At 38.0% G+C, this 19,959-nt stretch overlaps 2 protein-coding genes across 11 annotated transcripts in view; one reads left to right on the top strand and one right to left on the bottom strand.

Annotated features, from left to right (window-relative positions):
* Window positions 1-11,905, bottom strand: part of LOC124148246 (piezo-type mechanosensitive ion channel component 1-like) — a 118,618-nt gene extending 106,713 nt beyond the window's left edge. For all 9 annotated transcript variants that reach the window (XR_007221946.1, XM_048398910.1, XM_048398912.1 and 6 more), the window contains exons 1-2: window positions 11,285-11,905; window positions 9,924-10,019 (exon numbers count right to left, since the gene is read on the bottom strand). Coding sequence is in view for 8 of the 9 variants with exons in the window: in XM_048398910.1 (XP_048254867.1) it covers window positions 9,924-10,019; window positions 11,285-11,357 (169 nt within the window). In the remaining variant the exon portion in view is untranslated. The remainder of the gene's footprint in view (window positions 1-9,923; window positions 10,020-11,284) is intronic.
* A 144-nt stretch (window positions 11,906-12,049) lies between these two features.
* Window positions 12,050-19,401, top strand: LOC124148286. Of its 2 annotated transcripts, none has more exons than XM_046519305.2 (2): window positions 12,050-12,156; window positions 14,493-19,401. In XM_046519305.2, exon 2 carries the CDS (start codon window positions 14,527-14,529, stop codon window positions 15,079-15,081), a length of 555 nt encoding a protein of 184 aa, XP_046375261.1. In that variant the 5' UTR covers window positions 12,050-12,156; window positions 14,493-14,526; the 3' UTR covers window positions 15,082-19,401. The 2 variants fall into 2 exon arrangements, with proteins under 2 accessions (XP_046375261.1, XP_046375262.1); XM_046519306.2 differs by having other exon boundaries at window positions 12,098-12,183.
* The last annotated feature ends 558 nt before the right edge of the window (window positions 19,402-19,959 follow it).

Below are 19,959 nucleotides of genomic sequence, written 5' to 3'. Positions count from 1 at the left end.
CAATCTAGTTTTGTCTTTACCTTTTGAACTATTATATACAAATCATAAACTTTCCATGAGGTTCATTATTTCCTTGAAGGTTGAATGTAAAGACACTAGTTAGAGATTCAACGCTGAAACTTTGTCCAATCAGCTTAACAGATTGATATGTTTTGATTCTTGCTAAACTATATAAAGTTAACTTTTTAAATCTGTACTTTTAAAAAAAAAAACTTGTGCAGAACTAACAATTGACCAAACTATTGTTCAGCAAATCCTAAAGTTCATGATGAAAGGATACATTGCCCCTACAGCGATGTTCTGTATGTCACTATGCATGTTTGTTTGAGCATACACTCACACAAACTGAAAGCACTGTTTCAAGTCACACCCTTTCATGTAGGCGTCTCTTCAAGATTTCAGCAGCATCTGAATAATGGCAGAGCAGCCATCAATGTCACACAAGCCAGACTGCAAGAAGCTGGCAACTCTCTGATGCCTCAAACACTAACAGACAGGCGTGGATCATAAACCTTATCCTACCCATACATCATACAGCAGAGAAACTCAACACTACGGTTGATGGAGCGCACCTCATTAAAGGCAATGTATCGAGTTGTACAGGAAATGCACTTCTAGAAATACTTGGACTTCACCCATCAGGTGTTACCGCAGTGCACATTTTGGATAACAAATATACACAGCCTTCAGGGTAATGCCTCTCAGCCCAGTGCCCTTATCTGGTTTACTACATCAATGCCTGTGATAAATATGCGATCAGCTTGTGGAGTGTTGTGATAAGTACAAGCTTCCACAGACAACAGGAATCTAAGCTTATCAAAGAGATACCCCAACATCACTTCCACAATGTGACCTTCAACTTGGTTTCACATGTGTAGAATTGAGGAGTTTGCAAAATAAATAGACATTGCTATCAAAATTTCAAATTATTGCTTTTCATCAAATGTTTATTTCTGTACATGCATGTGCAAAACGTAATGGCTTTGATACATAGATATAAGTGAATATTTATACATTGATTTAGTCTGTCTTACAGACCCTGATACAAATATATATCAAATACAGCCCATGCAAGTCTATAATGTTTGGCAAGTCTAGATCACTGCAAATGAAGAGAGTCACTGGGCTCCTTTTTATTATATTTTTATTAAGATAACTGAACAACTGTTTTTTTATGTACGATATGTTCATTTCAGAGACTAGATGTTAGTCTAACATTGATTGTCATGCATAACAGCTGTCATTCTGAAGTATTGTTTGTTTGTTGTTTAAATGTGACAGCGGTCTGTAAATAATCCAGTCTGGACCAGACAATCCGGTGATTTACATCATGAGCATCTATCCACGCATTTGGGATACGATGACATGCATAAACCAATTCAGCTAGCCTGACCACCCCATCCCGTTAGTCGCCTCTTACGCCATGTAAGTCGACGCTTGTAACAAGCAAAGGTACACAAAAGATCAAAAGATTCCCTTAGTCATCTCTTACGACAAACATAATTGCTTTTACAGCAAGCATGGGTTGCTGAAGACCTATTCTAGTATTTCTACCCCGGATCTTCACGGGTTGCATGGCAGCATACTATACAGTAATCTTAGCACTATGACTGTCCAAAGTTATAAGTAATATGTATACTACTGAAAAGAAGTTAAGGCAGACCTGATTCTTTCATATTACTATTGTTAATCTATCATACCATAAGAGACTAACTATAGTAATATGAAAGAATCAGGTGATCCTTAACTCCTTTTGAGTAGTATATATTACATGTAACCACCGATGGGATGTCAATTTCCAACAAGAGGTTTTCTTACAGTGAACTCATTTTTTCCCAATCATTTTGGTAGCGATTGCAAGTATGATATGGGCACTTAGTGCAAATAAGTTTCCTCTTACAAAAACTGACACCTCTCAACACACCTGAAGTGTATATGTCCACAAACATAAATGAATTCTTGCTAAATATTTATTAAAACATTTCATTATACAGAAAATATCTATCATTGAAGACAGATGGCTGAGGTACACACCCTATTAACACACAACTGATATATATGATTATTCCTGGAATAACACAAACACATAGCCATGCATTTCCACATGCCTTATTCAAATATTGATTGACTGGCAACAGCTTTCATTAACTAAAGCCGCATCGATTATATACTGCCAACACCCAGTAAGTATCTGCTAACAACACAGCTATGACACCTCAACTGTGTTACTGTTTTGCGGACAAGAGGGGTGTTGTATTTTACAGCTCCAAAAATAATTATATGAGATTCATTTACATAAACATGTTAAATCAAGGATTGAGTACACACATAGGGACAGATCAACAACAAGTTGATTTAAGTGATTCTTGCCAGCTGTAGGAAATATCATATGATTATACAGTACAACAAATGTTTAACATTTGGCATTTGTCCCATCAAAGAGTGCATAAAGGTTGTTATCACAAACCACAACCAATAATTATGTTTACTGACCTTAGGCATCACTGTCTTAATTGCCCTTTGCTAGTTTTTAACATAACTAGGCCTAATAATTTATACTACGACCTTTAAACAACAAAGTATGTTGAGTGAGTGAGTGAGTTGAGTTTCATGCTGTGATCAGTACTTCAGTCAAACCATAGTGGGTCAGTTTCATGTGAGAAGAAAGCCCAATTTCTCAATGTGTAAAATATACTTGCATGGGTATTTTTATACACAAGTTTCATCAGAATAAAAATCATGGTGAATCTGGGGTTCCAACCATCAGTCATCAGATTCTAAAATAATTTTTCATAATCCTGCAGGCTGCTATTAGTCATTATAATACTACCACATCACACAGCCCTAAACTGACGAGTCAGCAATTTACACTTTTTTTTTACATTTGAACAGTGGATGCTAAATGAGATCAGCCCAACTCCATTCTACACAGAGATATGCTACAGCATCTTCATGTTGACATATCAACTAACACATTACAGTACCAAAAATTCCAGCAATGTGTTAACTCTGGGAACATATAGCTGGCTTGATGTGATGGCTGACCTTTGACCCCACAGGTAAACACAGGTAGGGCAGTCTGTTAACACCTGGGAGGGTTGCCTTGATTAAGATCAATATGGACATGACAACAACAGTGATAAGGGCTCCATAAGGACAGAGTCAGGATGACGGGGAGGTCAACTAAGTTTTGTGAAAATAATGACACTTTCAGACGGAGTTTCATGCACCTGAGATTCTGTACCAACTGAAGCATTCATAATCTAAGATAGTGTTGTTAGATTTAGCCTAGTTTGTCATGTTAATCTGAGGTGACAGTGTGAGGATAAATCAAAAGAACCTATAAAGCTTGAAGAGGCACTCGGCCATGGTCCATTTTGTTTGTTTGCTAAGGCCTAACAACGAAAATATGTGTTTCGGATATGGGTAGGTAGGTAGGGTTGTTTTTTGTGTATGATTAAAAAGATATAATGTTAAACACAGATGTGTCCTTTTTATCTGATGTTAGTCGCAATATTTCTGATGTGTAGGAGTAGCCACAGCAACAATGATATGTGGAAACATCAGATTTTTCCAAATGTTAAATATGGATATCTTGAACGTGTTGAAAGCTATTTCCAGATGTGAAAACATTTGGGTCACAATTAAGTGAAACAATGGCTAGGTTTGGTTACCTGTTACATAAATACCCAACTCAAATTGTATCATGTAGGTGAATCTGAAAGTTAATGGTTACCTTACAGGGATTGCCATGCCCACTTGACAGTTAGTACGAGACTGGGGAAATTAATAGGGACAAACTGGACATCAGACCAGGGAGCATCGTCCTCTATAAATCTGCACTGTTTGTGTGTTTGTTGTTTAATGCTGCACTATATGACAGCAGTCTGTAAATAATCTAGTCTCGACCAGACAATCCAGTGAATGACTTCATGAGAATCGATCTACACAATTGTGATACAATGACATGCATCAAACGAAGTCAGCGAGCCTGACCACCCTATACAGTTAGTTGCGGGTTGCTGAAGACATATTCTAACCTAGATGTTGATGGATCTATAAATCTGCAACCTGTGAGAGGAGCCAGTAGCTCTTTAATGACATCCTTCCTCTGTAGCATTCACTGTGAAACCATACAGTGACTTTCAAGACCATCACCTATTACAAAAGCTGTGGGGAAGTCTAGTGGTTAACGCATTTGCTCATCATCTCAAAGGTCCAGGTTCAATTCCCTACAGGGGTGATTCTGGAGACCACCACCAGATATGGCTAAGCTAAAAGCAGGTAAAGCCAACTAAAACCCTACAAGTTTCATTACCAACAACATGGCCCAGGCCCACTGCTACTTTTATTTTTGCAATATATTATGAAAAGCTAAATAGGCAAATATTTTCAGCTACAGACCATAAACAACATAAATTTGCCCTTAAATCTACTACTACCACAACTAGCTGGAAATATATCCCAGACAAAAATTCACTGACCCGATACCTAGAGTGTAATAGTCTGAAGTGGCCTTGTGATACCAGGCAGGCAGGAAGAAACCCCCCTATGGGGAGCATAATTACGGTAGACCTCATGCAGCTTTAATATTCAAGCTACGGAATCTTAGGAATTTGATCAGGAGAACCAAGAGTTCATACATCAGAGTTTCAAATCTCTTTAATGACAACTTACAATTTATTGAAGCAGATGCACTATTTTGCATACCAATACAACAGATTGAACAACAGTTCTAGAAGAGACCGTTACACAAACCTGGATGCAGAGAAAGCTGCTTGACATTCTGTATTGCCAAGCAATACACATAGGAAGTATTTAGGTTACAAGCTTTCATATTCAACACAATTGCTAGCATCTGTGACCACCTAACATGGCAGAAGCTGGCTACTGCCATACTCAGGAGCCTGAACACACTGGCACTTCATCCCAAAACTGCTCTGGTGCCGGTGTTCATGCCAAACCCTGACTGTTTCATAGACGGTGTTTTCTATACATGTCACATGCACATTACTACACAGGTGATAGAGCAAAATGTCCTGCATAGTTGGTGCCTGGTAAGGTTCCTGTGGTGTGATAATGTGTATGATAAAACTGAAATTATTTCAGCATGTTTGGCTCAGTGTGCAATTGCATTAGAATGCAGCTGAAAGTGGATGCTGAACCAGAGCGGGAGGAGGGTGAGTGTGCACGGATGTGCATCCTATCCTCCTCCTTGTGATTCATACTAAATTCTATAGATACATTTGGAAGTTGGATATATGATTGGGCATGTACATTACATCACCACATATAACTCATCTAGGGCTGGGATGAGTAACTTGGGTACTTGGGTCGGGTGGGTCCTGAGTTGGACCTGGGGACCCACAGGTCTCCCCTTATAAAGATAAAGCTTCATTCAACTTCAGCATAATCAGAATGTTTTATTGTGTATCTAAATAGTTTTTAGTGTATTTAGATAGGGGGTTGTGTACCTGGGTTGTAAATTTGGACTCATTCCAGCCCTTAACACAACTATGATATACAAATTGCTTTGAACATTGGACTAGCACTTGGATATTAAGTTGTGATCACAAAACCACCCCTTTTCGTAAAAAACAAACTACAACCACACTTTGTACGTTATATCATACTTAAAATGTAAGACACCAGACTCATACTTTAAAGAAAATGGACATTTGGTAACAGAGATTCACTCAGGAACTTTCTGTTAGGTGCATTACAATATGTTCACAAGAACCCTTCAAGACAAAAGAATGCCTCTGCATCTAGCATTAGACACGAGAATGTTCATCTCAGGAATGTGACATCATTCTCAGCCTTTGAGAATGAGCACCTGCTACTTTCAACACAAAATATCACAATGTATTATTGAAAGAGTAAACATGTCAATATTTATAGCCACTGAAAACTGTGCTTGTTTTTTCAATTCTACAAACCTAAACAGAAACAAACTCTGCAGGGCTCTAATTTTGGCATTTCAGTCACAATACACAAATATTGAATCATACAGCCATTTTAAAACAAGCTGGTTCTCGTATCTGCCATGCCATGAGTTTAACTGGGCAGCATACAAAAGTTGGAACATATGGCTTGAAAGCCACAGGCCAGAGGGCATGTTTTAAGTGCATGCAAAGGTCAAGGCTGTCTGAGAGGTGTCCACACTGGAACACATGTGGGCTGTTACAGTCTGTCTGTGAATGGCAGTGTCCAGTAGAGATGGATGAACCATCTGCTGGGGAAGCACCTGCTTGTATGACCTGCTCTCATGCGATCTGCCTTAGTGTCTGGCGTACAAAGGATCAAAGCAAGTCAATGAAGAGATGAATGGACCTTCTGCCCATGCGCACAGCCCATAAAACACAGATGCAACCCATTGTTTATACTCCTTGTCTTTTTATGATTATCAAAATTGATTTTGCTGTTGTTTTTTTCTTAGCAATGCCATATCTATATAGTATAGTCAGATTGGTTTATTTTCTAGGACATTTACTGACTGTCATCCAAACTGACCTAAAGATAGTTTTCTAATTTACCGGTAGTCATAACATAAAGAAGAGTGTCCTATAAAAAGTTGATAAAAATCAATAAAATATCCTCACGCCATCTGTATCGAGTAAAATCATATTAGTTGGTTTTAAAGTAGTGACTCTTAGCAGCTAACAGTAGCTTCCTTTTTCCCTGTGTAATAAGGAAGGATATGTGTGTCTCAAATATTTTATTTATTTCTGATGTTAACATGGTTAAGTTAAACACTTCCATGACGCCTGGTTTCTCTGGACACCCTGGTGTCTGAGAACAATTTTAATTTTCTCATATATTGTTTTTTCTTTGAATACAACCTCAAATCATTACTCAATCAACATTTTCCCAATTATGATATTTATTCTTGCATTCAAGGGAAAAGATCATAAAAAATTTGTGCTAAATGTGCTTTGTGTTACTATTCTAACAGGCGTCACATTTCGCAATTGCAAGGTTATGTGTAATCACACGTATGTCCATAATATTTATGCTGGGTCCAAGGACTGATAGTCCTGCATTATGAGTGAGCGAGTGAGTGTGTTGGTTTAACGCCGCTTTTAACAGTATTCCAGTTACCGTATTCGATGTAATAAGCGCCCAGAGCGCTCTCAAAATTAGAAATAGGGGGCTCTTATTAAAATATTATTTTGGTGGGAAAAAAAAACAGAGTTGAAAGATAAATTTCATGTTCATGTACGACAGATATATTTTCCCAGAATTTAATTGCCCATAATTAAGGTTGCATATAACACACGAGTGCGTATCATACGCGAATAAATAAGTCTTGTGAACATTGATCAATCAGAACGGGTGCTAATTGGGATTGTTCACTAGCCAATAATGGCAATATATTCGCAAATATCACCGTGGGCGCGTATTAGAGCGGGGCGCTTATTACGTCGAATACGGTATATCGCGGCATGTCATCTTAATGTGGGAGGAAAGCCCGAATTGATGCAGGTCTCAGACGTTTACCACTTCGGTGAAACCCACGAGCATGGGTATGGTGCTGACAAACCTAGAAACATAATCGGGGCGAACCGGGATTCGAACCCACAATCATAGGTTTCTTGCGTGCCCAAGGAACGCAACTCTGCACAGCGAATCGCGGCACCTTAGACGACTGGGCCACCCGTGCCCCCCTGCATTATGAGTGTGGTATATATGTATTTTATGAAACCAAAACCAATGAAGACTATGAAAAAGCAAGTCCACAATCAGCAACAGCAAAAACACTTTTAGAGGAGAGAAATGTATAGTGTATTAAGAGAATTTATAAGTTATATGTAAGTTTAAGGTACCAACATCATCTGAACGTCCTGTTCAAAGTCATAATTATCACTAAAACAAACCGTAGTTAATGTTGAAAGGGTACTTCACCCTGTAAGTAATGGGTCACATGTATCACACGTTTATCCTGAATAGCCACATATCTCAAAGCTTGACATCTAGTTGGAGGTCTTTCCAGCTTTCATAAGTGCTCTCTATTTGAACAAGATGATTTCCTTCTTATGCATCCTTGGAAATAAGCATGTAAATGGTGGTTAAACCTCCATTCAAATGTAAAACATGTACTATCATGGCTATTCATCAAAGTATAATAGGACATCATTTCTGGTAATTATTGAATCAATACTCAAAATATTACTCAAAAGTTCTTAGTGACCCAGGCTATACATGAGGAAGCATCAAGCACTGCAGCCAGTGGATCAGACAGTATCAAGCGTAACAAATCTACTGATTCTGTAAGTAGACCTGCAGTTTGTGAGCAGCTGGTATTGATCTTACACAATTTTACAGTTTACAGTCACAGGAAAAAACAAATGCAGCAGCACAATCTGCTGATCTTAATCACCATGCATACAGACCCAAGACAGAAGCAGGACCACTTGGGTTGAAGCAGGAAAAGTGTTTGAAACATTAATAATGGAGTTGCCTGATTGTGTTGTCACCATAGGACCTGGAGTTGCCTGATTGTATTGTCACTACATGAGTTGCCTGATGTATTGTCACCATAGGACCTGGAGTTGCCTGATTGTATTGTCACTTTAGGACCTGGAGTTGCCTGATTGTATTGTCACTTTAGGACCTGGAGTTGCCTGATTGTATTGTCACTTTAGGACCTGGAGTTGCCTGATTGTATTGTCACTTTAGGACCTGGAGTTACCTGATTGTATTGTCACTTTAGGACCTGGAGTTGCCTGATTGCATTGTCACTATAAGACCTGGAGTTGCCTGATTGTATTGTCACTATATGAGTTGCCTGATTGTATTATCACCATAGGACCTGGAGTTGCCTGATTGTATTGTCACTTTAGGACCTGGAGTTGCCTGATTGTATTGTCACTTTAGGACCTGGAGTTACCTGATTGTATTGTCACTTTAGGACCTGGAGTTGCCTGATTGCATTGTCACTATATGAGTTGCCTGATTGTATTGTCACCATAGGACCTGGAGTTGCCTGATTGTATTGTCACTTTGGGACCTGGAGTTGCCTGATCGTATTGTCACTTTAGTACCTGGAGTTGCCTGATTGTATTGTCACTATAGGACCTGGAGTTGCCTGATTGTATTGTCACTATAGGACCTGGAGTTGCCTGTTTGTATTGTCACTATAGGACCTGGAGTTGCCTGATTGTATTGTCACTATAGGACCTGGAGTTGCCTGATGTATTGTCACCATAGGACCTGGAGTTGCCTGATTGTATTGTCACTTTTGGACCTGGAGTTGCCTGATCGTATTGTCACTTTAGTACCTGGAGTTGCCTGATTGTATTGTCACTATAGGACCTGGAGTTGCCTGATTGTATTGTCACTATAGGACCTGGAGTTGCCTGATTGTATTGTCACTATAGGACCTGGAGTTGCCTGATTGTGTTGTCACTATATGAGTTACCTGATTGTATTATCACCATAGGACCTGGAGTTGCCTGATTGTATTGTCACTATAGGACCTGGAGTTGACTGATTGTATTGTCACTATAGGACCTGGAGTTGCCCGAATGTTTTGTCACTATAGGACCTAGAGTTGCCTGATTGTATTGTCACTATATGAGTTGCCTGATTGTATTGTCACCATAGGACCTGGAGTTGCCTGATTGTGTTATCACCATAGGACCTGAAGTTGCCTGATTGTATTGTCACTCTAGGAGCTGGAGATGCCTGTTTGTATTGTCACCATAGGACCTGAAGTTGCCTGATTGTATTGTCACTATAGGACCTGGAGTTGCCTGATTGTACTGTCACTATAGGAGCTGGAGATGCCTGTTTGTATTGTCACTATAGGACCCAGAGTTGCCTGATTGTATTGTCTCTATGGACCAGAAGTCAGCTCCTGGTCCGTTGAAGTTTCAAGACTGTGACAGTGTTACAAGACAGTGTTATGTATGTGTTCTCACCTTTGATAGAGCTGACACTGGGATAGCTGAGTAGAGGTGTGATCAGCAGGAACACAGCGTACAGGAACGACAGGGCGTTGTAACGCAGCACCGCAGCTGCAGTCAAACATGGCACACATTATAGTCTACATCTACAGTCGCCACATACCGCTGAGCAGGTTAGGGGTTAGGTAGCACACTTGTCATCAATCTTATACTTTTGTCCTGTTCTGTTTCACCCCTTACACAAGCCAAAGTCAACAATGGAAACATTATATTTCAACAATGTTTAGTTTAATGTGCTACTACACCAGTCTGCGACTATAGCCGCTTGTCCGAATCCCAAGTCTCATAAAATTCTATTCAGTCTAGTAAGCTCAGTTTTTAATCTCTAAAATTTACTGAAAATGAACTTCAACACCATGTTCGGTAGTAGTTTTTAAAACATTTGGCAGACCGCTAGAATACTACCAAAACATTCTGTGTGATCTTTTCAAATGGTCTGCACATAATTTTAACTAGGCCAATATAGCACACCATATATAACTTTCATACACAACTATAAATTACCCATAGAGAAAAAACATAAGCCCAGATGTCTAATGTCCCCATTCGCAGCAGCAATGCACTCTGTGACCCGACACTTGTGAAGAACATTTCACTTGCCACTGAGCACATACTAGATTGGTTTAACAGCTGAAATGTCATACAAGTTTGGCTGTGTTGGCAATTCTGGAACTTGGAGCACTGGTTTTCAAATAGGAATTGCTGGTACATAAATCATGACTTGATGAAACAGATGTCATGGCTACTGACTAATCCTTGGTTACATTGTTGAAATTCATTTGAAATTGTTGACATGAAACTCTTTTTATTCAGCTCTTTTTCTAAAATGGCCCAAATTTAAAATTAAACATATGAAGTTATTGCGAATAATCACTGACTTAAACCCATTGGACAATCAGTCATAACAATGATAACAGAAATTTCTTTGACATTCGTTTCTTACTGTCTCAACATGCTCAACCAATCAATAAATCTGCTCCGACTGCATGAGCATTGTTGACTTGTTTTCCTATTTACACTGATTCTGATATTTTGTAAGTTAAAATGTTGAATTAATTAAACAGCATTCTTACATTACACAACCCAATGTGATTGAAGTCAAGTTACTGTAAACTTACTTTTTCATAAAAACCAGATGGTCCAATTAATCCTCTTAAAACATGTATGCTATCAAATATAACTTGAATGTGTCAAAATGTATCATTAAAATACGACACAAAATCAAATCTGTATGATGAATTGTTTACAGCGCATTATTAACTAACTGCTATTAATAAACAATCAATGCGGGTAAAAATAGTACGAGTTTCACTTACCTCCTAAAAGGGTTAATGGTAACAGAATCCTAAACAAGGAGTAACAAACTGTCTTTGTGACCTTTGAATTCATTGTGCGAGTTGGTCCGTAGCCCCTTTCTCAAATTTCATCAACACAACTCCAACAATATACAAACAATCCACAATCACAAAAGAATTCCAAAATCTTGGCACCGCCAAAACGGTCACATGGCTCTAAGCTTTCCTCTGCGCCAAAGATTCCTCAAACAATGCACACACAACCGGAGATGCTACTATATTCTCTTGAAGAGGCGCAACATCTCAACGGTAGAAGGGATATTCCTTTGAATGAAAATCGATCCAACCACGCGCCGACGTCCAGAGCGCTCACATGATCTGCACAGCTGCTGTCGCAGTGGCCCAAACGAGGAAATGCAACCGAGAGAAATAAACACGTCAACTTTTAAGATATGACAGTGATCTTCCCATCGACTGTAACACTCCGCTTGGTCTCTCCAAAACCGTAAGACGATTTCTTTCGAAGTATCTGTCAAAGTATAACATAGACCACTGTCGCCTAATTTCCTTTACAACTTTCTCTTGACATCCAAGCAAAATGTCATCTGCTTTCGCAGTGGCGCCCTCTTTGTTACTCAACCACTCTTTCGTGGAGCTAAAGCCGGTAAAGCACCAGTTGCTGTATATCGCGATCTGATTGGTTAATTGATAGAGAGCCGTCACTCAGTCCAATCAGCGCCCGTGTAGTAAAAACCAGTTTGATCCAATGGCGCTTAAATCCACGTGCTGAAATAATCACAATACAATCCGGTTTGATACAAGTGCATTGTGATTGGCCAGTGACGAAGCGTGCTGCTGACTGACGGAAAGAAATATACAACTGCAAGTCACCGGTAAGCAGATAAAGTTGTTTACCACAGGTATTGGACGTGTATTGCTCAGTAATTGATTCCATTCGCATGGTGTTACAATGTAAAATACACATGTATTGATCTCAAAGTCTGTAAATAGCACACACGTGTAAAATGTATATATATCACACCACAGTGTGTCGAGAAACTGGTAATACTGCCCTGTTTTCGATCAGATGTATCCTGTTGTAGATAAAACCTTTTTGGTGTCGAAGTGCCAAGATGTTCATTTTACTTTTCATTTTATTTAGGTTTCGTCATTTAATCAGATCATTTTCTAATCATTTGTTAATGACTTATGAATAAGGACATTTTAGAACTGACTGTCACTTCTTATGACAAAGTAGACACAATTTATGGATAACAACTTTTAAAATTACTGTAGAGGCGACGTTTCGGTATAGATCCTTATACGGTTGTCTTGATTGTCAATGGTATAAGGATCTATACCGAAACGTCGCCTTTACAGTAATTGTTATCCATAAAATGTGTCCATTTTGTCATCCGTCAACTTCTAAGTAATGCCTATGAAACAATTCACTCTTCTTATGAGTTTTCTATTAAATCAGAGACTTATACAGTGAGGACCTGACTGTACCAGGCCTACAAAAGAAAAACTACTATGAAATATGTAAATACCTTAAAAAGAAATAGCCAGACAAGTGACAAACCAAGACACAATTTGATCCCCATAAAGTTGGCATTGTAATAATAAGAACCTGGCACATTTTCAATGGAACCAATCACAGTAAGTCACAAAGTGTTTTAGCATTTGTTGTCTGCATGATTTACTGTTTGGTTCAATTGAAAATATCCCAGGTTCTCATCATTATGAAGCGAACTTAATGGGAATTGTGGTTTTTTTATGATTTGTGTGGCTATACTCAGTTATAGTGTGTACGTATTCCAAGTTAATTTGTAGGATAATTGATCAAATTTCAATTTGTCATCAGTAATCGGCTCTCACTAATCCTGATGCAGACCCATATCAAAAGGATTAGTTGGTAAGCTGTTTAATCAAATAGGTATGTGTGAACTCATGCTTCATGACTGCCTGGCTATGCTGTAACACCCATCTGTGATGACATGATAAACACACAGAGACAACTGTTTATTAACATTTGTCACTAGTTGTGCATAGTGTATATAATATATCAATAATTGATGACTGGAATGTACAACCTTCTGACTTATTTGACCTATGAGACACTTTTAATACTTGTAAAAACACATAAGGACTGGTTGGTTCAGAATCAGTATACTGACTACGGGTAACTTGGGTCGGGTGGGTCCTGACTAGGACCCGGGTAACCACAGTACTATCCGGACCTGTGGTTAGTCAAGTGATATATTGTTATGATATATATGCCAAAAACTCACTATAACTCAGTAGTTACACTAAAAGTCATTCATTAATGTTTGCATTTCTTTCTGACAATGTACACATTCCATTTGACTTGTATATGTTTGAGCTTCAGTGTATGCATGATCTGATGGTTTGAAACATGTTTATTAATAGTTTGGACCAGGGCTGCAGTAAAACAATTCCCAATCAGACATTTTGTTCCCAACTCTTGAGACCTACAGTGGGTACCCGGGTAGGGTCGGGTAATTGGGGATCGGGTACCTCAGGTAGTAAATTTGGACTCATCCAAGCCCTACTGACTACCATGTTAAACTGTGGCATGGTATCTCCATCTACTAGCACTCAAAGACCGGGATTAGTCTGGACTAGTACAAGCAGACACGCACACACACGTGCATGCACATTGCTATATAACTGCAATAATCTTGAATGCAAGGAGTGGTCTTGGGCACCACATCTTTGAGTGCAGAATTGCCTCCCTTAGCTATGCCGGGTTCAATTGGTAGTGATTTTGACTTCCAAGAGACTCCTATTACCTGACATGATGATCTACAAATACATCCATTTGACTCATTTGCGAAATCTTACTGTAGCCAATGCTATAACGTTTAGAAAAATGCATGAAGCTTTGAAACATACTTCACAACAGTGCGTCGTACGCTTGTGAGGCAGCCAAACCATTTAACTGACTGTGATTTTATTATCATTTGCAAAGAGTTTGTCCGTTCAGTTTACAAAATTTGGACTGGCAACTTTCTAACTGGGCAGGTAACTTTTTTCCGACTGTCTGGCTATATGTTTTGTGAATATTCAACAATGTTGATGAATAAGTTAGACATAAAAATAATTTTTGTTTCTTATATTTTTGTTAGGAGTATTCATAGAACGCAGTATCCCTTACAGTTTTTGTACAGTACTGTTCAGACTCTGGTATATTTCTTGTCATTTTCAGATTTAGAAGGAAACGTTGTACCTTGACGTCCACGATGGCCCGTATGATGAGTACAGCCGTGTCAGACATGGTGTTGGCACTGTCTGTCTTCTGGTTGGTCAAGTATCTGCTTGTACAGAACATGTTCGCAGCTCTGGGATTCATGATCCAGGGATTTGCTGCTGCTGCAGGTGTTGCCAGATTTTCGTCCAGAGCTCCAGGAGGAACCATCACGAATGTTCACAAGTATCTCTCTTGGTTTGCAAGAATCGCTGGCATGCCATTGGTGGCTGTTGGATTCTGTAAATATGTTATGCCGTATTTAATGAATCTGAACTTCATGTTTTCACTGGGCGTGATTTTTACCAATAAGCTGCTCGATGAAAGTCAGCGTTCTCTGGTGAATGAGGCTTGTAGTGGGTTCGCCATGTTAACAATCATCGCAGTGTCCTATACAACGTGGAACGTCGCCGGACTCGCTGCTTCCTTTGTGTATGTTGTGTCAGGTCTTGTGATTGGCTCTCAAGGATCCTGGAGCGGTATACAACGAATTGACATTTTACACTACGCACTTGTAGTTGGCAATGTATTTTTCTACTCAGCTCTGTAAATAATGGTAATTCTAGCATAATTAGATTACAGTATGTTAATCTGCAGAACTTTGAATGATTGTACAATGCTTCAGATTGCAAGTCAGTCAGAACTGACCTGTGAAAAAATACAACATAATAATAATAACAACAACTACATGCCAGACTGTGGGCAAGGGATGCTGAAATCACACTGCATATTACCACAATCAACAGATCCATCTGCATTTAAGATGTCCCTCCATTTCTGAGATAAGTGGTCCTCTGACCCTGATTTGTATGAGGCATGGCCTGACCAATAAACCACTCAAGTCATGTTACCAGGCAACAAAACTAATAATAGGTTTAGAATTTTCTGACTACTTGCTCATCTAAACAACATATTACGTAAAACAAATATCAAGCTATGCTTAGATGCAGGTTTGTGACATACAGTATAGTGAATATCTAATATCTCTTGGGGAAATGTCAGTTATGTTCTATCTGCCAGCTATTTTCACCATCTCTCTGGCCTGTGTTATAACTAAGTGAGCCTTAGGATTATTGACTGGAACAAAACTTTTACAGTAAAGTTGTTAGGCTATTTAGGCCTCACTTTATTTTTGGCTTGGCTTATTGATCCGCTGACCTTAAACATTGAAAATTCAGATGGAAGAAAAAATCAGAAAGACAAGTGATTTATTTCATACCACTGACAGTGAAGATCACTTTGACACTAAAAATAATCCTAAGAATTTTTGTATGACTAAAACAAATTTTTTCAGAATTTTAGTTTATACTATTCAGTGACCCAAACCAAGCAAAGATATTTTATTTATTTTATCACCTACCGATCCAAATCAAACTTTACGATGCATTTTATTATATATTTTATTTTTGACCTACAGACAACAAAATCAAAAATTAGAAACAATACAAAATGTCTGTCCTTAATATAATTATGTACATGTATATGCTGTCTTTCAACAAGCCCAGTGCTGGTGTCACCATATGTAGTAGACAAATATGTTCAATGTCATTTACTCAAGAAAGTTTGACATGTCCAAATGTTATGTTAGTCTGTCTATCCTTTCACCTCTTCTATACCTCAGATGTTGGGAACCCAATTTTCCAAGGTAAAGTTATCTAACAGTTTAGCCCAGAGTCTGGAGTCAGCCAGAAGTAAACACTCTCAAGCTATTCAACTACACTTTAATAACCCAAACATAAACATGTAGGTACGCTTTCTGTTTGAACTTTGTCACACTGGAGGGTTATTGACTTATTATAGGAGACACAATTAGTTTTGACAAGAAAGCCTGTCTGGCAAGGAATATTTAAAAAATCACACTCTGCATCAAATACTCTGTTCAAGGACACATAATGGAAAGAATGACTGTGCTTATATAGATGCATATCGCACAGCTGTGTTTGCTGCTCACAACGCCACAGTTGAAAACAACTTTGTTACAGGCAGCCTGCAAAAATATCTCAGACTGAAATATATTTTTGCAAAAGATTTAATGATAATATATGTTTGCCAAATCAGCTTGTCTATCTCTCTGGCAATAATCAAATAATGATCATCGTTATACAACCACAAACTATCGACCTATTTAGCTTTGTATAACCGAGCAGTGGTGCTGAAAGCAGAGATATTTTTAATAATGACTCCAGAATTTCTTAATGGAGCAATGGATAAAACAAATGGCGAATAAATTAACCAGTTTAGCTTCTTTTAGATCTTGGACTTTTGTGTTTCTCTGTTCCATGTGTTGGTCAGCAAACTATTCCTTAATCACAAGCCAATGTGATGGTGCCTCTCTGTTCTGTATGCTGTCATAAAAATAGCCTAATTTTGTAGAAGCTTCAAACTTCATAATCACCTGTCGAAGGTCTGGTTTTATGTCCAACAATTAGACATTTTATTCTGGTATATTTATTCTTATAGAAAATCGGAACCTTATATTCCAAGATAAGCAGTTTAGAATTAGTTCAATGTACTTCTGTGGATGCTCATTCAAAGGGAAGCAACTCTTGTCAGTTTGAGTCATTGATAGACATTTAGAAGGAAAACATGAGACATGTTGACGCTTCATCAGGTGAAGATTTACCGGTAGTAAGCATATGTGAGTTATATGTAACTGATATGTCAGTTTGTCTAAATTCACTGCCAAAGGGAGATTACAGGGTATTATAATAACAATATTTGCAGGAATATTGGAGAAATTATTTTCAGTAATTCTCACTGATCATTGTGATATTTGCTTCACCTTGATTGGCTAGTTCATTAAATTTGTTCCATTGTAACTATTGTTTGCAAAGAGGTTCATAGCAATGTGACGTAATATGAACACATTGTCAGCCATTGTTCATGACAAGGAATTTGGATTATCTGTCCTTCGTGAATTAATGTTAATAGTTTTTAGCCAAGGTTCAGAAGTTACAAAATTAATTTACTCGGGACACATACTTCCTTAATTCTGGTAGCTCATAGGTAATTCTGTAGATATCTCTATCTCTAATATTCATTATTATTATATACCGTTATACTGTCTGCACCACTCATTATAGAACATGTATTTTTAGTCTAACCTTAGATAGGTGATAAACACCCTGGATATAACTGTAGGAAGTATGACTCAAGGGTTGGCTGGTGTGTCAGTGTGGACCTGGGGTCAGATGACAGTCAGTTGGATGTTTCCACTTCTCTGTTACAAGTATGACTAATAAGTGCTTTAGATAGAATCTTGTTACAGTTTAACACATGAATAACAGTGTCAGAGATATAAGGCTGAACAGCTGAGCTACACTTGTTTAATTTAATAGTTTCCTAAAGGCTAGGGTTCTAGCAGACTGAATATGATGACGATGGTAAACTTTTCAAGTTTCATACACGTATTGCGGTTGTTCTTTATGGAGTATCTGAAAAAAATATAAACATGGGTATTGTAGTCACGTTCAGGGACCGTTGATTGTCACAGAAAATATTCTAAAAGTATTTTCACATACTTCAAAAGCATTGAGGATTAGATCTCAACAGCACTAGCTGATGGTAAGATATCTGAGCATACTGCTTATGTTTTGGTAATGTTAAGTGAAAATGTAATTACTGGTACTGCTTTTGATGCCAGTGATGGCGTCTAGTGATTTTGGTTGATATTGATAGATACAAACTATAGCTACAACCTCATTGAAATCAAATCTTTTACACTAATATGATACATCTCTTCATGAAGATCTAATAAAAAAACCTGTAGGTCAGGTCAGATGACCTGGAGCCATCTTTTACCACCCAATCTAATGAAGGATGAGCCAATCAAAACTCAGCTTTCTAAAATGATTCGGGTTCATTTCTTTACCACCTTAATTCAGAAATCTCTGTCAAGGCAAAGGGAATCGGCAGAAAACACATAGACCTTGATAGTACAACCTGTTGGGTGGTCGGAAATAAAAGGATGTATAAAATATCCACTATATGATAGCGCAGATACTGTGAATCTTGTAATTAATGCTGCTGACCCCTAGCCAAAAATGCGACTCAAAATCAGTGCGACTCCCCCAGTCTTTAATTCACATTGTGTACTTGTTACAACTGCTCAATAAACTGTGTTTGTGTATATATTCAAGTTGGTATTTCCGCTAACCAAAGTATGCAGATTGTTGATAGTCATTTTTGAGACATAAATGCGAAGTTTCATTAATGCGAACAAAGACCACTCGCATTTTTCGCATTTAATTCACGCGTGCATTAATTTCAAGATTTAATTTATATGTTTTGCATTCAGAACTCTCCAATTATATTTGATTGCGAGATACAGAATTCAGATATGCTTGTCTGAATGCTGTGTTCACACACCTGATCAGCTGATTGGATAGTTCAAATGACATAACCTTGACTGGAGGTGTCCTTAGATGTTCAAACAGGAGCAAAAGATGGATTGATATATAATTTTCAGCACAATTCATATTGTTAGCTAAAGCTATGGCTGAGTGTACTAAAGAAACTAGGAACTTGACTTCAACCCCATGTCTAACATAGTCAACTGCCTTGGTACAAGATTTCAGAGAAAATATTGAAACACTCTCCCTTGAAATATTTTCTGTAAGTGTTCATGTGAACTATGTTAAAAGTCATCGGTAAAAGATATTTGATATATCTTCCTGCAGGTGGACCTTATTATCTATACATTTGATATGATTCTAATATGTCAGTTTGACATAGGATGATAATACTTCATAACATTATCTGCTGTTACTGACCTGTTGTTTGGTGCAAATGTTGTATATAACTTGATATATCATATACTTCTTTTTTTTATAATATGGTTATGTAATGAAATAAATATTTTTGAAGTGTACAAAAACGAGGAGTTTTTGTTATTGATTAATTAGTTTTAGGTACTTCAAGTATAGAAAGGCTTGCTGCATTATTTCTGCCCAATGAAAACAGATGGGACTGTTGGAATAGTTGGATTGGGTTGTTAAATTTGATTTGAAGCTCGGTTATCTTCCAGATCCTGTGTATGAATACTTTCTTTGACAAGTATCATTTCGCCAGTTTGACAACATGCAGATAGCATCCGTTAAATTTTGCATTTTAATATTTTTCAGAAAAGCTTTTCATAATTTTTCTCCTCAGACTAACAAGGTCAGTTTTTAGATGTCATAGAAGCATTGACATGATTCATTATCACAATGTTATTGCTATCCAGAGGGATGTACTCATGTCTTACATGTATGATGTACTGGGGCCTATCCTGATCCAGAATTCCCACAGGGGACTTAAGGGATTGACACAGATCACAAGTCCTTCGTGGGCACTAGGAGAAACAAAGTCTGGCAACCTATGACTACTGAATTCCACATAGCATCAGTTCATTTACTCTCATAAACATTCTTTGTTGCTTAACACTGCA

This window comes from Haliotis rufescens, unplaced genomic scaffold, assembly GCF_023055435.1.
Source record: "Haliotis rufescens isolate VD_foot unplaced genomic scaffold, xgHalRufe1.0.p SCAF_19, whole genome shotgun sequence".
Taxonomy (NCBI): Eukaryota; Metazoa; Mollusca; class Gastropoda; order Lepetellida; family Haliotidae; genus Haliotis; species Haliotis rufescens.
This window is presented reverse-complemented; position numbering and strand designations above follow the sequence as displayed.

Excerpts from the sequence above, each read along its gene's own strand:
- LOC124148286 (XM_046519305.2), top strand. The coding sequence starts at position 14,527 with ATGGCCCGTATGATGAGTACAGCCGTGTCAGACATGGTGTTGGCACTG.